Source organism: Notolepis coatsorum (genome assembly GCF_963971535.1).
Source record: "Notolepis coatsorum genome assembly, chromosome: 13".
Classification (NCBI taxonomy): domain Eukaryota; kingdom Metazoa; phylum Chordata; class Actinopteri; order Aulopiformes; family Paralepididae; genus Notolepis; species Notolepis coatsorum.
The window spans coordinates 34,742,778-34,764,900 of NC_140177.1; the positions used below are offsets into that span (position 1 = coordinate 34,742,778).

Below are 22,123 nucleotides of genomic sequence, written 5' to 3' on the forward strand. Positions count from 1 at the left end.
TACTATAAAAAAAATCACATCACATTTTCATTATATTATCATATCCATCTTTAGTGTTATGGATTTCACCTTCAAAACTACCACAATGCTTTGTCTCCTCCTGTCTCTGGTGGCACTATTGTCTCATTATTATATAGACTATCTCTGGTGGTACTATTGTCTCATTGTATAGACTGCCTCTCATGGTAGTCATTATATAGACTGTCTCTGGTGGTACTATTGTCTCATTGTATAGACTGCCTCTAGTCTCATGGTATAATTGTCTCATTATATAGACGGTCTCTGGTGGTACTATTGTCTCATTGTATAGATTGCCTCTGATGGAATAATTGTCTCATTATATAGTACTCATTATATATACTGCATCTGATGGTACTATTGTCTCATTATAGACTGTCTGATGGTACTACTGTCTCATTATATAGACTGTCTCTGATGGTACTACTGTCTCATTATAGACTGTCTCTGATGGTACTATTGTCTCATTATATAGACTACCGGTACCTCTGGTGGTACTATTATGTCATTATATAGACTGTCTCTGATTGTACTATTGTCTCATTATATAGAAACTGTCACAATAGGCCTGAGCAATATACAGATATTAATATATATTGATTAATTATATATACATACAGTATATCAATATATTGATTATATACAGATATCAATATATTGATATATTTGCTACAGATATCACTATTATAATTATACTGATATATACTGATAGCAGATAAATCAAATCACATTTATTTGTAAGGCCCGACAACACACGTTAATGTCCCCATGGGCCGGACACGTCTTCTTTAACACATTGGTTGCCAACAACGAGATTTCTCGTTATTGGCCGCCATGCGTTGGTTGCCAATAACGAGATTTCTCGTTATTTAATCGTTATTTCTTTTATTAGCGATATCCATTCATTTTTCATCCGTCCAGCCTGCGTGTATCACTTCCGCAACGGATTTAGTCTGATTTCGGTTTCCAGGTTCGCCTGATTGGCCGCGACGGCCACGTGACACGCCGTGGCACGCCCCCGCGGCAGCGTTGCCGCTGCGAATCAGTCGGAGCAATATTGTCGTGCCATCTTCTGAGTGCAGACGCGCTGCTGTTTAATCACTTTTCCCACTTCAATGACAGAGCTGCTGTTTAATGCTCACTTTTCCCACTTCAATGACAGAGCTGCTGTTTAATGCTCACTTTTCCCACTTCAATGACAGAGCTGCTGTTTAATGCTCACTTTTCCCACTTCAATGACAGAGCTGCTGTTTAATGCTCACTTTTCCCACTTCAATGACAGAGCTGCTGTTTAATAATATTGTCGCGTTGTGGAAAGCAGGATGAGAGAGCGTAGATTTCAGTGTGTATCATTTATCATTTAACATTTGAAAGGCATTCATTGTTGTCATACAGAAGTACAGAATACTTTTATCCAAAATGCTTAACAGTCTCTGGAGCGCGCCAGTAAGAAGCATTTGCACTGCAACTCGTACACCTTACATTTCTGCTTTGCACTATAGCGTATTGTATATTAGTACATTGCATAGTATATTGTATATTGTATGGTACAGTAACAGTCTCTGGAGCGCAACAGTAAGAAGCATTTGCACTGCAACTCGTACACCTTACTGTAAATTGTACCTCATCCCATTGCTGCTTTGCACTATAGCGTATTGTATATTAGTACATTGCATAGTATATTGTATGGTAACTCAGTTACTTCTATTCTGCATCGAACATTGTACATATGTCTATACTGAACAGCGTGACCTCTATTTTTACTGCTATTTTACATGCTATACTATTTTATTTCATACTTATCTTGTCTAGCACAGTCTCTAACAGTAACAGTAAGAAGCATTTTGGATAAAAGTATTCTGTACTTCTGTATGACAACAATGTATGCCTGTCAAATGTTAAATGATAAATGATTAAATGATAGACACTGAAATCTACGCTCTCTCATCCTGCTTTCCACAACGCGACAATATTATTAAACAGCAGCTCTGTCATTGAAGTGGGAAAAGTGAGCATTAAACAGCAGCTCTGTCATTGAAGTGGGAAAAGTGAGCATTAAACAGCTCTGTCATTGAAGTGGGAAAAGTGATTAAACAGCAGCGCGTCTGCACTCAGAAGATGGCGCGACAATATTACTCTGATTCGCAGCGGCAACGCTGCCGTGGGGGCATGCCACGTGTGTCACGTGGCCGTCGCAGCCAATCAGGCGAACCCGGAAACCGAAATCCGACTAAATCCGTTGCGGAAGTGATACACGCGTCCAGCCTGACATTATCATTGGGAATGGCTCTGAGCTCGAAAAAGGCAAATACCGCCCCCTATCGTCTCCCGGATGGTAATGCACATCATTGGATTGGATTGAGTGAAAAAGTGCATCAGAGAAAAACTCCGGTCCAGGGTTTTCCCATCTCTGGCAAGCAGTGCCGTGTTACCAGATTCACTGGCGAGGCTGGGAGCAGCTTGGATTATGCGTTTCGGACTATAACGTTGGATCAATAAACGCGATCAATATTTGGAATGGCGATCAGGAATTGGATTAATCTTTTTGCAGAACATCTGATCTGAGGTCAGGAATATATGTTACCAGTTTTGGGTTAATCAGAGTTGTTTTTCACCGATTTCACTGTGTGTGTGTGTGGCGTCAGGCGCTGAGCGCGGCACGAATAAATGATTTTTCAGCCCGCTTTTGTATCGTGCATAAGAACATAAATACTCTCGATAATCTAGCGTTTATTTGAAAACGATTCATAAATCAGCCGTAAAAAATTACGTGTTTTGTGTATTCCAGTAAATGGCTATTTTCGCGGAATTTCTCTGAAATGACTAGAACTCTCCGAAGCTATACTCGTATTCAAAACGGTATAAAACGGAAATGTACTGATGAAAAAACAATCCGTTTCGTACATGTTGACTGCAAGCAAGTCATTGATAAGCGACGGGTGTATTAGACACATAGCCATAATTTAAGATATAGTTTATCGTTCGCGAATGTGCTCGTCCTCCCATTGATTAACGTGCTGGCATCCAAGCGATAAATCGTCATATCCGGCTGGCAACCAATGTGTTAAACAAGTCAAGAAGAAACATCACAATAAGTCAAGAACAAAACAAAAACACCATAAAGTCCAAAATATTTCAAATAAATGCAAAATAAATGATATCATATATAAATTCTATATACAGATATATATATATTGATTCTATATACATATATTAATTATATGTACTACAGATATCAATTGAATCTATCGATTACGGATATCAATATATTAATTCTACATACAGATATCAACATATTGATTATATATACTGCAACTGCATATATCAATATACTGATTATATATACAGATATCAATATATTGACCAATGATAATCTACTATGCTATTCGTCATACTGGACCTGCATCTTCTGCTTGTTGGACATAAACTAATGCAGTCAATGAGGTCCAATCTGTATCTCTCTCTCTCTCTCTCTCTCTCTCTCTCTCTCTCTAGTCCTATCCAGTGTCTGGTCTTGGTGATGAGGATTTCAACATCCCGCCCATCACCCCCCCCACGCTGCCAGACCACATGATGCCCCCCCACCTCCACCCCGGGTCCCGCTCCGGACCGTACCACCCTCTGGCCTCACACCACCCCTACCAGCTGCAGGGAATGGACCTGCCCGGCCTGCCTGGGGGCCAAGATGGCGGCTCCATGTTGAACCAAGATGGTGCCGCGCTGAGCCACGATGGTCTGATAACCAGCACACTGTCTGTGGTGAGTAGGGACTGGACAGACGGGTAGACAGACATACAGACAGACAGACAGACATGTCTGTAGAATCAACTGGTAAACATCATATCTAAGACACATCTAACATGGCAATAGCTTAAAATAGAAAGGTATCCATTCATTATGACTAGTTAACCTCCATTCATTCATAGTTAACCTCCATTCATTATGACTAGCTAACCTCTATTAATTTATTTTAGACTATCTAACCATTCATTATGACTAGCTAACCATTTATTATGATTGGCTAACCATTAATTATGACTAGCTAGCCCCTATTAATTTAGGCCAGGGGTGGCCAACCTTTTTTGAACCAAGATCTACTTTTTTATTTACCACCTAGCCCGAGAGCTACCAGCCAAAATTGTATATTGTTAAGCCGTCATTTGAGGCTTTATAAAAGCAGCATAATGAACACAAATCTGTCAGTGCCGAGTCCGACCTCATCTTAGGCCCCGTTTAGACGGAAACTCTAGCAGGTGAATCCGCAAAAATATTTTTGCAGATGTGCCTTTCGTTTATACGGAAACGGCGTTTTTACGGGGTGAAACCGCAAAAAAGTGAGACTACCTTCCAGGGTGGAATTCCTAGAAACGCAAAAGCTTTGCGATCTCGTCTAAACTATCAAAACGTATAAATCTGTTAAAACGATGACGAACGGGTTGTCACGGCTCTGGTCGCGCGTACTGCTTACGTCACAGGTAGCAGGTATGCGCCAGTAGCCAAGACGTAAACAAAGCAAGTATGTCTGACTATATCAACGGAGATCACTTGAAGGCTACATTGGCAGTACTTTTAACCCTTTCACTGCCACACGACAGAAGGTTACCCCTTTACTATCACACAACCGGCTGTCGTGTGGCAGTGAAAGGGTTAAATACACAAGAATCTGTCCCGCCGCGGCGTGAGTGGACCCACTGTCTGTGAGTGACTCTGCTTTGGTGCAATCACATTCCCCATCCACAGTCTGCGAATCAGAGGCAGAGTAGGGCGGGTCTTCACAGCACGTCATGTGACATATGCGCCAATCGTGTGACAGCGGGTCTCCGTCGTTACAGCGTCGTCTGCACGGAGAATTCCACTCCAAAACGCTCGTCTAAACGTAAAATTAAAAGTGAAACCGCAAGATGACTTTTGCGGTTTCTGTTCACAAAACGCTCGTCTAAACGGGGCCTTAAATAACAAACAGCATTGCTTGTTGTAGTTAACAAGGAGAGGAAGAGTTGATTTAGCAATTTTTTTTCTTTTTTTTCTTTTTTTTTTTATATAATCAAATTTTATTAATCAAGATCTACTTGAAATCAGCCCGCGATCTACCTGTCGATCGCGATCGACTGGTTGGGCACCACTGATTTAGACTATCTTAACCATTCATTATGACTAGCTAACCTCCATTGATTTAGACTAGCTAACCCCTATTAATTTAGACTAGCTAACCATTCATTATGACTAGCTAACCCCTATTCATTATGACTAGCTATCTAACCATTCATTATGACTAGCTAACCCCCACTCATTATGACTAGCTATCTAACCATTCATTATGACTAGCTAACCCCCACTCATTATGACTAGCTATCTAACCATTCATTATGACTAGCTAACCCCCACTCATTTAAACTAGCTAACCATTCATTATGACTAGCGAACCATTCATTATGACTAGCTAACCCCCACTCATTTAAACTAGCTAACCATTCATTATGGCTAGCTAACCATTCATTTAGACTAGCTAACCATTCATTTAGACTAGCTAACCATTCATTTAGACTAGCTAACCATTCATTTAGACTAGTCAACCATTAATTCAAACTAGCTAAAGATTCATTATGCCTATTGCCTAGCCAACCTCCCTCCACCAGACACTGTTTACGTAGAAACTAACATCATACTGAAACAGTGACATATGATACATTTCCTTTGATCAGGGGTCTCGGTAGTGACACTTTGCTGATGTGTCATTTTCTCTGTGATCTCTCTCTGTATCTCAGTCAGATGAGAAGAACTGTGACATTCTGATTTATTCTTAGCCAGGCTGTCTTCCTCACATAACACAGAAATGAAAAGATAACTTGACAGAAACCGAGCTATAGGATGGGGAAGCACAACGTGCAGAGGTGAGAGAGAGAGAGTTTTGGGTACTTTTCAGCGAAGGACACGGTGGTGGTGGTGTTGGGGCAAACACCACTCTGCTGGACAACCCTATCTGACTGGTTGTTTAGATTCAGGCCACTCTGAGGCCTGAATGTCTGATTACAGGGCCTGGGACAGTGACAAGATTTATTTCTCAGAGTATTTGTTTTATTAATAGCTGTTGGGATTTATTGGGAAATCCCAACAGCTTTCTGTTGGGAAAGTGATGAAGATTTGTTCTGCTCTTTTCAGATTTAATCTATATCTATCTATCTATCTATCTATCTATCTATCTATCTATCTATCTATCTATCTATCTATCTATCTATCTATCTATCTATCTATCTATCTATCTATCTATCTATCTATCTATCTATCTATCTATCTATCTATCTATCTATCTATCTATCTATCTATCTATCTATCTATCTATCTATCATTCTCACTCATTCTCTCATTCTCTCATTCTCTCATTCTCTCACTCATTCTCTCATTCTCTCAGTCTCTCCCTCTCTACCTTAATGTTCTCACACAAACATCCATTTACTGCTGGCCCATGAATTATGGTTGCTAGGCAACCGGGCCTGGCTCAGCTAAGAGAGGGGGGAGGAGAGAGAGAAAAAGAGAGGGACTAATGGAAAGATTCAGCCTGTGTGTGTTACATCCAGTGGATGCAGGACTGTCTCATATTAGATGTGAATCTCTGACTGTAGCTTAATAAGACTAGCTATCTGACTGTAGCTTAATAAGACTAGCTATCTGACTGTAGCTTAATAAGACTAGCTATCTGACTGTAGCTTAATAAGACTAGCTATTTGACTGTACCTTAATAAGACTGCTATCTGACTGTAGCTTAATAAGACTAGCTATCTGACTGTAGCTTAATAAAACTAGCTATCTGACTGTAGCTTAATAAGACGGCTATCTGACTGTAGCTTAATAAGACTAGCTATCTGACTGTAGCTTAATAAGACTAGCTATCTGACTGTAGCTTAATAAGACGGCTATCTGACTGTAGCTTAATAAGACTAGCTATCTGACTGTAGCTTAATAAGACTAGCTATCTGACTGTAGCTTAATAAAACTAGCTATCTGACTGTAGCTTAATAAGACTAGCTATCAGACTGTACCTTAATAAGACTAGCTATCTGACTGTACCTTAATAAGACGGCTATCTGACTGTAGCTTAATAAAACTAGCTATCTGACTGTAGCTTAATAAGACGGCTATCTGACTGTAGCTTAATAAGACTAGCTATCTGACTGTAGCTTAATAAGACTAGCTATCTGACTGTACCTTAATAAGACTAGCTATCTGACTGTAGCTTAATAAGACGGCTATCTGACTGTAGCTTAATAAGACTAGCTATCTGACTGTAGCTTAATAAGACTAGCTATCTGACTGTAGCTTAATAAGACTAGCTATCTGACTGTAGCTTAATAAAACTAGCTATCTGACTGTAGCTTAATAAGACTAGCTATCAAACTGTACCTTAATAAGACTAGCTATCTGACTGTACCTTAATAAGACTGCTATCTGACTGTAGCTTAATAAGACTAGCTATCTGGCTGTAGCTTAATAAGACTGCTATCTGACTGTAGCTTCATAAGACTGCTATCTGACTGTAGCTTAATAAGACTAGCTATCTGACTGTAGCTTCATAAGACTGCTATCTGACTGTAGCTTAATAAGACTAGCTATCTGACTGTAGCTTAATAAGACTGCTATCTGACTGTAGCTTAATAAGACTAGCTATCTGGCTGTAGCTTAATAAGACTGCTATCTGACTGTAGCTTCATAAGACTGCTATCTGACTGTAGCTTAATAAGACTAGCTATCTGACTGTACCTTAATAAGACTGCTATCTGACTGTAGCTTCATAAGACTAGCTCCCGGGGCTCTAGCTCTGTCAATCATTTGGCGATCTCGAAAATTATTGGACAGCGTTGTAACCAATGAGTGTGAGTGCATTTTCTGGTTGATCAGAAGATGATGGTGCTGATGTATTGAAACTCATATTATCATTGATATTACATTTTCCCCTGCTAATCTCTTAGTTACATCAATAATGTGGTGTCAGAACATGTCTTATGTTTGCAGGTTAACACATTCGTGGCCAACCACGTATATACGTGATTAGGAGCCAGCGCTTGACGGCCAACCACGTATATATAAGTGTTAAGCTTGTTTTTGTTTTTATTCCATTTTAATATCCCGGATGTTGTCACAGAGCTGTATTTTGGCTGGAAAAGGCATATTGGGACTTCGAAAGTGCAGTACCGGCCAGATCCTGGTATTGGCGCTGTCTCGAGAATTCAGTTTCCCCTGTTGCAGACCGGGTGTCACTTTCTTTCGCTCCGGGTTAGCTTTTCTGTTAGCCTAAAGCTATGGCTTCACCAGATCGCCTGGAATACTTTTTGCGACGCCTAATTCAGTATGCAGTATAGGAATATAGCATCAGCCAATGGACATATCGATCTACCAGATGGCGATCAAATAACTGGGAAATTCTTTTTGGAATCCAACCGGCCATAGGTAAGAGCGATTTGACGTACATTTCAGTCTGATCGGGCCTTGTTCTCATAGCCATCCACCCGGTCAGCGTATGATGTTGCAATAATGAATGCCGTTATTGGTAATCAATAATCAGAAACGACTTCCCCTGCCCCCCCCCCCCCCCCCCTTTCATGCATTCATGGTGGAACATGATACCGATCATATGCATTTAGATTTTTAACTCTAGCTTGTGTAGGGCCGAAACGCCGAATCGATTTAACGTTATTAGCTTAGTGCCCTATAACAAGCTTTGCAGGAATTACCCCAGACCATTCCGATATAACGTTCATATTCACAACGCTATAAAACGGGAACGTATTGACATTTTTTTTTCTTTATGGCATATTGAAGGGAAGGTTTATACTGTCAATTGACAATGACAATGGACACATAGCAATAATATAAAATATAGATTTAGCTCTACAAACAACCTCACGCACAGTGAAAACGTGTAATGAAAAGCTGGCCTCATAGAGTGGGGCCCGTCTTATCCCAATGGCCCCGAATGTGTTAAGTAAAGCTTTGTCTGTTTGCCTCCGTTTGTGTCTTTTAATTGACTTTGTATGCATTTTAAGGACCCCCTCGAAAACGAGATAGCATATCTCAAGGGGTTTATCCTTAAAATAAATTTCAAATTCAAATCATTTGCGTCCGCCTCTAAATTACGCTTTGCATTGGCCGTTAGCCGCTAACCCTAGAAACGCTCACAGCCGAGTGACTCCACGACACCAGTTCCATTAGTGAGGAAAGGGGGGGGGGGGGGGGGGGGGGTTATATTGACGAGGCTTAACAACAGAGGTTCAAAGATAACTTCACATTTATTGGCTGTTCGTTTCTATATTATATCGTTCATGCATCAGGCTCCTCCAGGTTCCAACTCTGTGTGTTGACTTCCTAGTGTGACATCACTCAACTACGGCATCCAAGACGCTCAAACTCAAACCTAATGCATCACGGGGGTCTCTCTCTCGCTCTTGCTCTCGCTCGCTCTCTCTCTCTCTTTTTCCCCTCTTCCTTCTTACAGTATAGTGTGTATATGTGTGTGTTTGAAAACACAGTACTGTGCAAAGGTCTTAGGCACCCAAGAGTTTTTATATAAATTGTCTTAGATGTTCATTTTTAATTAGTGTGTCAGTAAGTATACTCTCATTTTTAGAAACTTTTCATTTAATTATTTTTTAAAGCATCTTCATGGTTTAATGCAAACATAATATGTTGCAGGGACTATTATATTATATATCATTATATTGGCATCACTATGCATCAAAGGGTTAAATCAAGCATTTTAAGTGCTTTAGAGGAAATGTCCAAATATCGCGATATGTATCGTGATATGGCCAAAAATATTGCGATATCATTTAGAGGCCATATCGAGTCACGTGACTAAGTCGCCTCGGACCTGCACAAGCTGCTGCGCCAAAAGAAGTACAATGGGGCTCTATGGAGAAACCATGGCACTCCCCTGACTAAAAGTTGTTTCAAACGAAAACGGCTGGATGTAATTTTGCCAAATCAGCATGGCTGTGAGTGAGTCTTTCACCTTATACATATCTAGCTTTGGCATGGATTGATTGTTCAGATCGCTAGCATGGCTAACAAATGCAAATATATTGTCGTCTGCCCAGTTGTTCTGACCAGCATTTACATTCCTTTCTGCCTCGAGTCTGTGTGCGCATTTTTGTCATGACGTCATCTGCGAACAGTCTATTGAGTAATAGTGCTAATCAGATGTATGTACAGAGTTGTAGTATTAATTTGTACAGTGTTGCCACTATGGTAATAGCATACCTGCCATCAGCGTAACTAGTAAGAGTAGGTAAGGGATATGTACAGATATACAGTAGATATAGACATATATAGACAGACATATATTTTTTGGGCTGTTTCTGACTGAAACTGACTATTTCTGACTCGTTATTATTCAGCATATCAATACGTAGGTGAAGCTTACGTCCTGCTGAAAACTCCTATCTGCAGAAGCTAAATTCAACTTCTGCAGGAAACAAAAAACGGAGCATGGGTTGATTTGATAAGTGACATATCCACGTTTTTATTATTCTTTTTGTTATTATTATTATCATTATTATTTATTTAAACTTTTCAAAATGTATTACAAGATTAGATCAACTAAGATATTCCTTTATTGATCCGTTTGGGGAAATTCGGGCATCATAGCAGCATGGGGCAGGGGGAAGGGGAGGTACAGGTATGGGCAAGGTAATAGAAGAAAGACATAAATATAGGCAATAAAATGTCATCCGAATATAAAAATATGAGACAAATCAACAGTGTAAACAATATAATTAACTCTGAATATAGAAATATGAGAAAAATAAACAGTGTAAACAAAAGTGCAGATAAGGGTCTGTCGGTCATATTATACGTTACTCTCAATAAATACAGGCAATAGATTTGACATGATTTTATTATTATTATTATTTATTTAACGAGAATAAAAATAGCTAGGCTTGAGTCAAGGGTCAAGGTTCACATTTCTACATGTGAAAGACATCATCGGAAAGACGAATAAACAAAAAAAAAATGTCATACTATATAATAATAATAATATAATAATAATCATTGCCATAATTATGATAACAATAATAATGATAATATGACCATGAATAATAAACGCCTAAATGCCATTGCCCGGTTCTGAAGCTGTAGCCAGTAAGACTGAGACACTAATAACAACACATCATCATCTTGCATGCTACACTAATAAAAACACATCATCCTGCTACACTAATAAAAACACATCAACATCCTGCTACACTAATAAAAACTAGTGCTGTCAGGCGATTAAAAAAATGTATCTAATTAATTACAGGATTTGTAATTAATCGCATTTTAATCGCATAACCATTTTATGCCTGATATTCTATATTCTATAATCACATTTCAAATTGCATGTGTCCGGGGATGGCAGAATTCAGTACTGTATCATCTACTAAATCTTCTGTTTAATCATCTTCCATTTATTAATTTGCTTAGATTTTTCAGGTCTGGTCAATTTTAGCATGGTGTTATTCACAGTCAAAGATAAACAAAATGTAATTGATATTCTCATTTGGTTCATTACAATTTACTCAAGCCTAGTAACAGACACAGTATTTCTGACACTGGGAATACATTCCCTGAGATCCATAGATGTCCCTAGAATCAGATACCAAGAACATGCAAATGGACCATATTAACACTTTGATCGCCAGGGTTAAATTCATAATTTACCATCCCTCGCCAGCCCTTTTTAACATGGAGAAGTTCCCCTTCTTTGCAGGGCTATAACCTTTTAAATTGTATTGCTAAATTGACATTACCATGGCCCATTCAAAGTCCTATATCTATTGTTCAGGGTGTAGCAACGTTATACTTTTTCATTAACATATTCATACTAAAATACGGTCTAAAGTATAAGTATGTTTTTATCGTTTTCTGCAGCTTTCTCCAGAATGTGATTTATAGCCCTAAATGCATTATATTGATGATTGTATACAGTTTGATAGCAATCGGCGCGAGATAAAAAATTTCAACTGCACGTACTTCTAGAAGTTACTACGTATGATCTGATGTTGACCGGATGGGCGGGGGGTCGTTTATAATTCCGTGGGCAACGTTATATCATTCATCTAGTGTGGGTGATATGATCATTAGAGCAGTTAGTATAGAAGACATTAAAAAATAACGCTGTAACTCACCGTAGCTTCCTCTCGCCGTTGGGAGATGAGCGTGGAACAGAATTTTTTCTATTATGGGATGTAGAAATACCCGATCCATTTCCAGGTTGTATAATAGTATATACGTCCAAATCATGTTGTTTATCGAGTTATTGGCAACGGATCGCTATCCATTGTGTCGAGATCGAGTCCCGGGACCTATAGCGAGTGATCGGACCAAATTGAAATGAGCACCAGCTTCCACTTCCTGTTTCTTCCCTGGGCGATCAGGCCGATCGGCCACCAGATGGCGCTCTTGAACCGTTAGATAGTTGATAGGGGCTCACCAGTACATCTCATGTCTCCGGGGGAGAAATATGATTTCGATCACAGAGTTTTGAAATATTGATATCAAAGACGCTGTCCAGCGTCAACGGCAGAATGAGCATGGCGGGGAATGACGTGTTCCAGCGTCAACGGCGATTAAAGGGTTAAAAAAAGTCTGTAAATGTGTATTCTACGTTCTTATGGAATGAATGAGATAAAAAATATTCTTTAAATTGTGTAATTAATTAATCTAATTAACGCGATAAACTGACAGCCCTAATAAAAACACATCATCATCCTGCTACATTAATAGAAACACATCATCTTGCTACACTAATAAAAACACGTCCTGCTACATTAATAAAAACACCAACATCCTGCTACACTAATAAAAACATCATCATCCTGCTACACTAATAATTAAGGCTGTCAAAGTTAACGCGGTATTAACGCGCTATCGCCCGATTCTATTAACGCCACAATTTTTTTAACTCACGATTAACTTAAAAACATTTAAAATTAAAAAAATAATTTTCCTTTTTTTATTTTTTTTACTAGACTTAACTCAGGTGTATTATTGATGCTCTCATTGATACTATGTTTGTTTCTGAAGTGTGTGTGTGTGTGTGTGTGAGATATAGAGAGAGAGGGGGGTGAGAGAGATGAGGAAGGGGCAAGAGTGAAAGAGATCTGGGAGAGAGTGTGTGTGAGAGAGAGAGGGGGGGGGTGTGTGATTACTCAGCCCTTGTGTGGGTGAATGTAACAAGTTCCTAACGTTTTCTTTCCCCTATTATTTCATGCACACTTTATTCATTGTTTTAAATTATTATTTTCTTTTAAGTATTTTGTGCATCACTCTGTTTTGAATTTGATGCAAATTTGCAATGCATGAGGGTCATCCTTTTGTGTTAAATGGCATTTGTTGACTCGCATGTTGATAAAACTTGGAACTTGAAAAATATCTGTTTAACACTTTCCCCGCCAAAACCGCTGTACAGCGATGTTGACCGCCATGCGTTGACCGCCAGACCTCGCTGTACAGCGTTATTGAGATCAATATTTCATTTTTCCGCCATGACATTTATAATTCATATATACACCTGCGACGCTCCAGCTGCACCCTATAGGGCAACAACGGCTCAATACCGCCACCTGGTGGATGGTCGGGCGAGTTACACTCGCTTACAGGATATGGCTGCTGTGCGTCGATTAAATTCATCCGGCCGTCAGATATCGTTGCATGACTCCCGACAGACACAATGTACATAATTGATCGCTTTCTAAACGTAATAATCGATATGATTTCGGCGTTTATTGCGACATACAAACCGGAAATGGACCTAGGCGATCGACGTCGTATACTTGGGATCTTTCACCCCCAGTCTCTTTGACCCACGGTAAGAGGACACTAATGTTATTTTCAACCCAATTGTGAGTTTCCTTGTTTGCAAACCATCTGATCAATATATCCACCCATACTACATAAAGCAGTTACTGATGATCGGAGAATTATAAACGCCCCCCCCCCCCCCCCCCCCCCTTTCCTCCACGCATGATGAAGCATAACGTATACCGATCATATACAGTTTAATTTTTTAATATAGCGTGTATAGGGGGGAAACGGCAATCGATAATCTATATACCGTAATTCCTCTAATAGTAACCCCGGCTTGTATTTGTTTCAACTGTAGCGGGTACCAGGCTTGTATTAGGAGGAGGCCTGTATAAGAGGGAGGCCTATATTTCAAATTAAAAAACGGATCATAATGAATAAATCAACATTTTGTGTCAGTTTGAACCCAGTAAAATGTACTGGGTTCATTTATTGAAACCAAGTACTGTATGAAATAGTAAAATTACAGGTGGTCACTGGTCATTTCAACATTTTCAAAGTGAAATCAAGTAACTTTACCTGAGCAGCTCAGTATGCAGCTCAGTATATTAGTAACCCGGCTTGTATTAGGAGGTCGGCTTATAATTGCTTAGCTCAAGAGCGCACCCGGCCATTAATAGAGACCCGGCTTGTATTTGAGACCCGGTTACTATTAGAGGAATTACGGTATGCGTTTAGGCCTGTAACTCACGTTCTAGGAATTACTGCAGAAAACGATAAAAACATACTTATATTCTAGAAGGTATTTTTGTATGAATGTATGAATGAAAAAGTATAGCGTTCCCACATCCTGAACGATGGATAATCGATGTTGAATGGGCCATAGTAATGTCAATATAGCAATACAATTTAAAAAGTTATAGCCCTGCAAAGAAGGTGAGCCACTCCATAGACTTATAGCGCTGGCAGACTGGGTACAATGATGGGTACAATGCCCAGCGGGCAATGTGTTGAAGGTAGAGAAAAAATATATATGCGATTAATCACAAGTTAACTATGGACAATCATGCGATGAATCGAGTTAAATATTTTAATCGATTGACAGCACTACTAATAATACATCATCATCCTGCTACACTAATAAAAACACATCAACATCCTGCTACACTAATAAAAACACATCAACATCCTGCTACACACGGTAACATTTAGAATTGATTTCAAGGTCCTCCTCCTTATATACAAAGCACTAAATGGAACAGGACCAAGCTACATTGCAAATTCTCTAGTCAACTATGTGCCTCCTAGAACATTGCGATCATCTACTACTGGTCTATTGAAGGTTCCAAGCCACAGTCTAATGAAAATCGGGGATGCAGCCTTTGCAAACTATGCACCAAAGTTATGGAACACACTACCTATGGACATTAGGGAAGCTATATCTCTTAATATTTTCTAAAATAAGCTAAAAACGTACCTCTTCACCATAGCCTTCTAATACACTCCGCTGTACTGTAGCACAATTTTACTCTGGCCATTCTATTGCATAATTATACTATCTATTCTATTCTACTATTCTATTATTGCACTATTATTTTACTCTTGTCTATTGCTTTTTATTACAGGTTCAAAACTGTCAGGTTTTTATTGCACTGGGCTACAGTTTTTTTGTCTATTGTTTATTACAGGTTCAAAACTGTCGGGTATTGAACTGTGTGTGTATCGAGCAGAAGAAACTGTCATGAGCAGGAGACTACTGTCTGATACGGCTTGCCTTAAAATGTGCATTTGTGGTGTCAGGCAACAGGAGACCGTCATGAGCAGGGGAGACTGTCAGCTTTAATACTGTCTGATATGGCTTGCCTTAAAATGTGCATGGTGGTGTCAGGCAGAAGAGAAGACTGTCATGTTTTGAACTATGGATACCGAACAAAGGTTTGGGACGGCTTTGAACTGTTGAAACAGTAATTCAGAACAGTTTTACTATTGTACGACTTTGAACTGTTGAACAGTAATCCAGAACTATTTTATTGCACTGTAAAATATATATATTTTTTTAATCTATTCTATTCTACAATTTTATTGCACTGCACTATTGCACTATTTTACTCTGTCTATTTTATCTTGCTCCTTTTATTATTGTGTATTGCAAACTGAATCAAACCATAAACTAGGTGCCCTGTTGGGATGTTAGATCCTAATGTGAAAAACTGTGATTTTATGTCTGCACTTCATGTGCTCGTTTTATGCCTGTCTTTTTTCTGTTGTGAAGCACTTTGAGCTGTAGTTTCTGTATGAAAGGTGCTATACAAATAAAGTGTATTATTATTATTATTATTACACTAATTACACACATCAACATCCTGCTACACTAATAACAACACATCAACATCTTGATACACTAATAACAACACATCAACATCCTGCTACACTAATACAAACACATATTCATCCCGCTACACTAATAAAAAACACCACCATCCTGTTACACTAATAAAAACACATCACCATCCTGCTACACCAATAAAAACTAGTGCTTTCAATAAAAAAAAAATTAACTAATTAATCTCTAAATTTTCTGTAATTAATCTAGATTCAAAATAGCATTTTTCTACTTAAGGCGAGACACTGCAGGTGAATAGGCAAATATACTTTTTTTTGTTGATTTTGAGATTTTGTTATATTTTGCTTCCTAAACATGTCTTCTATGAAACTAGTGACAATAAAACGTCAATAACACACATTTAGTTGTTTATTTTACTTCATTTTGCCTTATTGCATCCATAAATGTGCACATATTTAATGGGGAAGTGCCTCATTTGCATATATAAACATACATTTCAGAAAACTTGCAATATATTTTTTCTTAGTTTATATGTACATAACAAACTGGGAAAGTTTCATAGTGATATCTATTTAAATATTTTTTGCCTATTAGGGGGTACTACACTGTACTACACTGTTTGTAGCCTGTGTGTAGTTCTGTTCAGTTCAATAACATCATTATTATTATTATTCAGTTATCAGGCATGTGTTTAGGTTGTCTATTACTAATGGTTTGATTAGATATTGTGTTTGTAAATATCTGTTTAAAAAAAAGTATGGCATTTTACAATACAGAACTTTGAAGGCGTTTTCCCAAAAATGAGTTTTAAGAGTTTTTCCTCATACTCTGAGCCAGAAATCTCCACTTCAGTAGCACTCACATACACAAAACCTTCCAGTTCTATTCATATCTATGTTCTGAAGGTATTTACAGAAGGGTTTGTTGATATCGCATTCATACCCTGATTTATATCACATTTTATTCCTAAAAACATGGCGAAATATGGAATTTTACCATAAAAATTTACTGAATGGAGTATTTTCTGATTTATGGAGTGATAAAAAGAGATATCCAAAATCCCCTCTGTAATAACCTTTGGCTCTAATATGTCAACAAAATGAAACTATAATTTTGAAAATGGCTTTATCCAATGTTCAGATTTCTGTCCTGGAATTATATGCAAATTAGTGTATATTTAAGTAGAGAATGCCTCATTTGCATATTTAAACATACAATTTCAGAAAACTTGTAATACAAAAAAGTCTTGTCTTAATATAAGTAACCAACTGGGGAAGTTTCATTGTGATATCCATTAGTTAATTATTTTTTACCCTATTCACCTGTAGTGTCTCCCCTTAAGACCGAAGCTTGTAACAGATATTTACTTGAGTAAAATCATGGAATTCATGTAAAATCAACACAAAGAAAGTATATTTAGATTCAAAGACTATTAATAGCTTTCTTTGAATACAGTTTCTCTCCTGTGAAATGCAAATGTTCAACAAAACCATCAACATTGACTCAGCTAGACCTCTTTCTTATATCCGCAGCGCTAAAATTGAAGATTTTTCACTCCATAGATTAATCTAGATTAATTCATTTTAATGCTTTAAATAATTTAAATTAATCTCAAATTAAAGCATTAATTTTGACAGCCCTAATAAGCTAACAATATACTCGTTATCATCACCATACATAACGCTTATATTGAAACACGTTGACATTAGGGCCGTTCTATCAACCTAAAAGTGCACTTTCTTCAACCAGTCTGTGACGTCACGGTATTGAGAATCATACCGGCGGGATTTCGAAATATCCTGGTATACCGTAATACCGTCATACCGCCCAAGCCTAGTGGAAACACTATATTGAAGTGGCCGCGGCTTCAGCTGCATTTAGTGAGAAACAAACACACGTACCTCATCACATGCTCTCCAAACACCACATCTGTCGGCTGCAAATAACAGCCATTCAGTTTGCAACGTTCCTCCATGCTGGAGCCAGGCGTAGCTTTCTAGTTGCTGTAAGCTATGTGTAACTTTCTAGTGGCTGTAGCCAGGCGTAACTTTCTAGTTGCTGTAGCCAGGCGTAACTTTCTAGTTGCTGTAGCCAGGCGTAACTTTCTAGTTGCTGTAGCCAGGCGTAACTTTCTAGTGGCTGTAGCCAGGCGTAACTTTCTAGTAGCTGTAGCCAGGCGTAACTTTCTAGTTACTGTAGCCAGGCGTAACTTTCTAGTTGCTGTAGCCAGGCGTAACTTTGTAGTTGCTGTAGTCAGGTGTAGCTTTCTAGTGGCTGTAGTCAGGTGATCTTTCTAGTTGCTGTAGTCGGCTGTAGCTTTCTAGTTGCTGTAGTCAGGCGTAACTTTGTAGTTGCTGTAGTCTGGTGTAGCTTTCTAGTGGCTGTAGCCTACTGTAGCCAGGTGTAGTTGTCTAGTTGCTGTAGTCAGGTGTAGCTTTCTAGTTGCTGTAGTCAGGTGTAGCTTTCTAGTTGCTGTAGTCGGGTGTAGCTTTCTAGTTGCTGTAGTCAGGTGATCTTTCTAGTTGCTGTAGTCAGCTGTAGCTTTCTAGTTGCTGTAGTCAGGCGTAGCTTTCTAGTTGCTGTAGTCAGCTGTAGCTTTCTAGTTGCTGTAGTCGGGTGATCTTTCTAGTTGCTGTAGTCAGGCGTAGCTTTCTAGTTGCTGTAGTCAGGTGATCTTTCTAGTTGCTGTAGTCAGCTGTAGCTTTCTAGTTGCTGTAGTCAGGCGTAGCTTTCTAGTTGCTGTAGTCAGGTGTAGCTTTCTAGTTGCTGTAGTCAGGTGATCTTTCTAGTTGCTGTAGTCAGCTGTAGCTTTCTAGTTGCTGTAGTCAGGCGTAGCTTTCTAGTTGCTGTAGTCAGGTGATCTTTCTAGTTGCTGTAGTCAGCTGTAGCTTTCTAGTTGCTGTAGTCAGGCGTAGCTTTCTAGTTGCTGTAGTCGGGTGATCTTTCTAGTTGCTGTAGTCTGGCGTAGCTTTCTAGTTGCTGTAGTCGGCTGTAGCTTTCTAGTTGCTGTAGTCAGGTGTAGCTTTCTAGTTGCCGTAGTCTGGTGTAACTTTTAGCTTGTTAGAGCTACTCCAGTGCTACTTTTTTGTCTTGCATCTACCCCCGTGCTCATGCGTCCTTGTGCGCTAAAAGTGATACAGAGTTTTCAGGGACACCTTTTCTCCCACTGTGATCTATAGCGCTGGTTTTATCCACTGTGATCTATAGCGCTGGTTTTATCCACTGTGATCTATAGCGCTGTTTTATCCACTGTGATCTATAGCGCTGGTTTTATCCACTGTGATCTATAGCGCTGGTTTTATCAACTACCAGTCAGAAACTGCATTGAATATTTAATTGCCTTCAAAGCCATTTTTGTGTTGTGCGACATTCACCAAACTGACCAAACATTTGATGTTTTCCGTCTCTGACCAGATGCAGCAGATGGTAAATTCTGATTTGCGCTTTGCCAGCAGCCAACAGCCAATGGAAGCCGGCCTCAGACCCAGGAGCCAATCGGGCATGGGCCATCAGAGTCAGCTGACCACCATCAACCAATCCCAGTTGGGGCTAAGCGGGAACTCCGTTACCCATAGTTCCCCCTCTCCTCCAGGAAGTAAATCAGCCACGCCCTCCCCGTCCAGCTCAGCGCATGAAGATGAGAACGATGACACACTGAGGGTAACACACACACACATACACATATCACACACACATTCATATACACACACATATACATACATTCATATACACACACAGACACGCACTACTAAACACATACACACATACACACACACACACACACACACACACACACACACACACACACACACAGACATACATACACAGCTAGTAAACTCATACCATAACCCAAAGGTCACAGATGACTCACCATTATATAAACAGGTGAGAGAGAGAGAGAGAGAGAGAGAGAGAGAGAGAGAGAGAGAGAGAGAGAGAGAGAGAGAGAGAGAGAGAGAGAGAGAGAGAGAGAGAGAGAGAGAGAGAGAGAGAGAGAGAGAGAGAGAGAGAGAGAGAGAGAGAGAGAGAGAGAGAGAGAGAGAGAGAGAGAGAGAGAGAGAGAGAGAGAGAGAGAGAGAGAGAGAGAGAGAGAGAGAGAGAGAGAGAGAGAGAGAGAGAGAGAGAGAGAGAGAGAGAGAGAGAGAGAGAGAGAGAGAGAGAGAGAGAGAGTGAATTAACTGGTGGCCACACCAACACACAGTACTGGTGGTGGTGGAGGACCGGGGGGCTCCGCGTCTCGGCGCGGCAGGGGGAGAGGAGGTGGCGGGGGAGGTCGAGGGGGAAGACGGACGCCTGTCTGCAAGAAAGTGGTCTACGACGGCCACGAGAGTGAAGAGGAGGAGGAGGACGACGCTGTCAGCTTGCGATCAGAGGAGGACGAGTACTGTGTGTTGTTGTTTCCAATAAAAAATTGCGAATTAACCGGTGGCCACAACAACACACAGTACTCGTCCTCCTCTGATCGCAAGCTGACCGCGTCGTCCTCCTCCTCTTCACTCTCGTGGTCGTCGTAGACCACTTTCTTGCAGACAGGCGTCCGTCTTCCCCCTCGACCTCCCCTGCCGCCTCCCCAGCCGCCTCCTCTCCCCCTGCCGCGCCGAGACGCGGAGCCCCCCGGTGTGTTGTTGTGGCCACCGGTTAATTCGTGATTTTTATTGGTTTGTCATGACAAACCAATTACATAATCCAACATATGTGTAATGAAACAACATATTCCAGTTAACATAATCCAACATATGTGTAAAGAAACAACATATTCCAGTTAACGGTATATTTTTTTAATGATTCGTTATAAATTGAGGAAGCTGAGGGAGGGCGGAAGCTGAGGGAGCGCGGTGCGGCAAGCGCAGCGCGGCAGGAAGGGGGCGGGGCTAGTGTAGGGTCACGTGGGCGTTGTGGCCAATCAGAGGAACCCGGAAACTGAGCGCCGTTGTAGAAGGCATAGAGGCAGCCTGGTAAGGTTTGTTGTCAAAGCAAATTACCCCCCTCTCCTATTGATGTGTGTGTGTACTCTCTCTCTCTCCAGTCTAACCCCTCCTCTCTTCTTCTCCTCCTGTCAGCAGGGTGGTGGTGAGAAGCGCCCGGCGTCCTGTGACGCCCCCAAGAAACCCAAGACACCAAAGAAGAAGAAACGCAAGGACCCCAACGAGCCTGTGAAGCCGGTCTCTGCCTACGCCCTGTTCTTCAGAGACACACAGGCCAACATCAAGGCCCAGAGCCCCAGCGCCACCTTCGGAGAGGTGTCCAAGATAGTAGCCTCCATGTGGGACGGGCTGGGAGACGAGCAGAAACAGGTAGACTGTCTCTGTTTCTGTCTGTCTGTCTGTCTCTGTTTCTGTGGCTGTCTGTTTCTGTGTCTGAGTCTCTGTTTCTGTCTTCTCTGTTTCTGTGTGTCTCTGTTTCTGTCTGTCTCTGTTTCTGTGTCTGTCTGTCTGTCTCTGTTTCTGTCTGTTTCTGTCTGTTTCTGTCTGTTTCTGTCTCTGTTTCTGTCTGTTTCTGTGTCTGTCTCTGTTTCTGTCTGTCTCGGTCTCTGTCTGTTTCTGTTTCTGTCTGTTTCTGTGTCTGTCTCTGTTTCTGTCTGTTTCTGTCTGTCTCTGTCTGTTTCTGTGTCTGTGTCTCTGTTTCTGTCTTCTCTGTTTCTGTGTGTCTCTGTTTCTGTCTGTCTCTGTTTCTGTGTCTGTCTGTCTGTCTCTGTTTCTGTCTGTTTCTGTCTGTTTCTGTCTGTTTCTGTCTCTGTTTCTGTCTGTTTCTGTGTCTGTCGATGTTTCTGTCTGTCTCGGTCTCTGTCTGTTTCTGTTTCTGTCTGTTTCTGTGTCTGTCTCTGTTTCTGTCTGTCTCTGTTTCTGTCTGTTTCTGTCTGTTTCTGTCTGTTTCTGTCTCTGTTTCTGTCTGTTTCTGTGTCTGTCTCTGTTTCTGTCTGTCTCGGTCTCTGTCTGTTTCTGTTTCTGTCTGTTTCTGTGTCTGTCTCTGTTTCTGTCTGTC

At 40.3% G+C, this 22,123-nt stretch overlaps 1 protein-coding gene across 1 annotated transcript in view; it reads left to right on the plus strand.

Moving 5' to 3' along the window:
- The window catches only part of tox (thymocyte selection-associated high mobility group box), a 125,804-nt gene that overhangs the window by 65,392 nt on the left and 38,289 nt on the right, over positions 1-22,123 (plus strand). Inside the window, exons 3-5 of the mRNA XM_084327270.1 lie at positions 3,514-3,777; positions 19,556-19,801; positions 21,202-21,435. Coding sequence (XP_084183396.1) covers positions 3,514-3,777; positions 19,556-19,801; positions 21,202-21,435 — 744 coding nt within the window. The remainder of the gene's footprint in view (positions 1-3,513; positions 3,778-19,555; positions 19,802-21,201; positions 21,436-22,123) is intronic.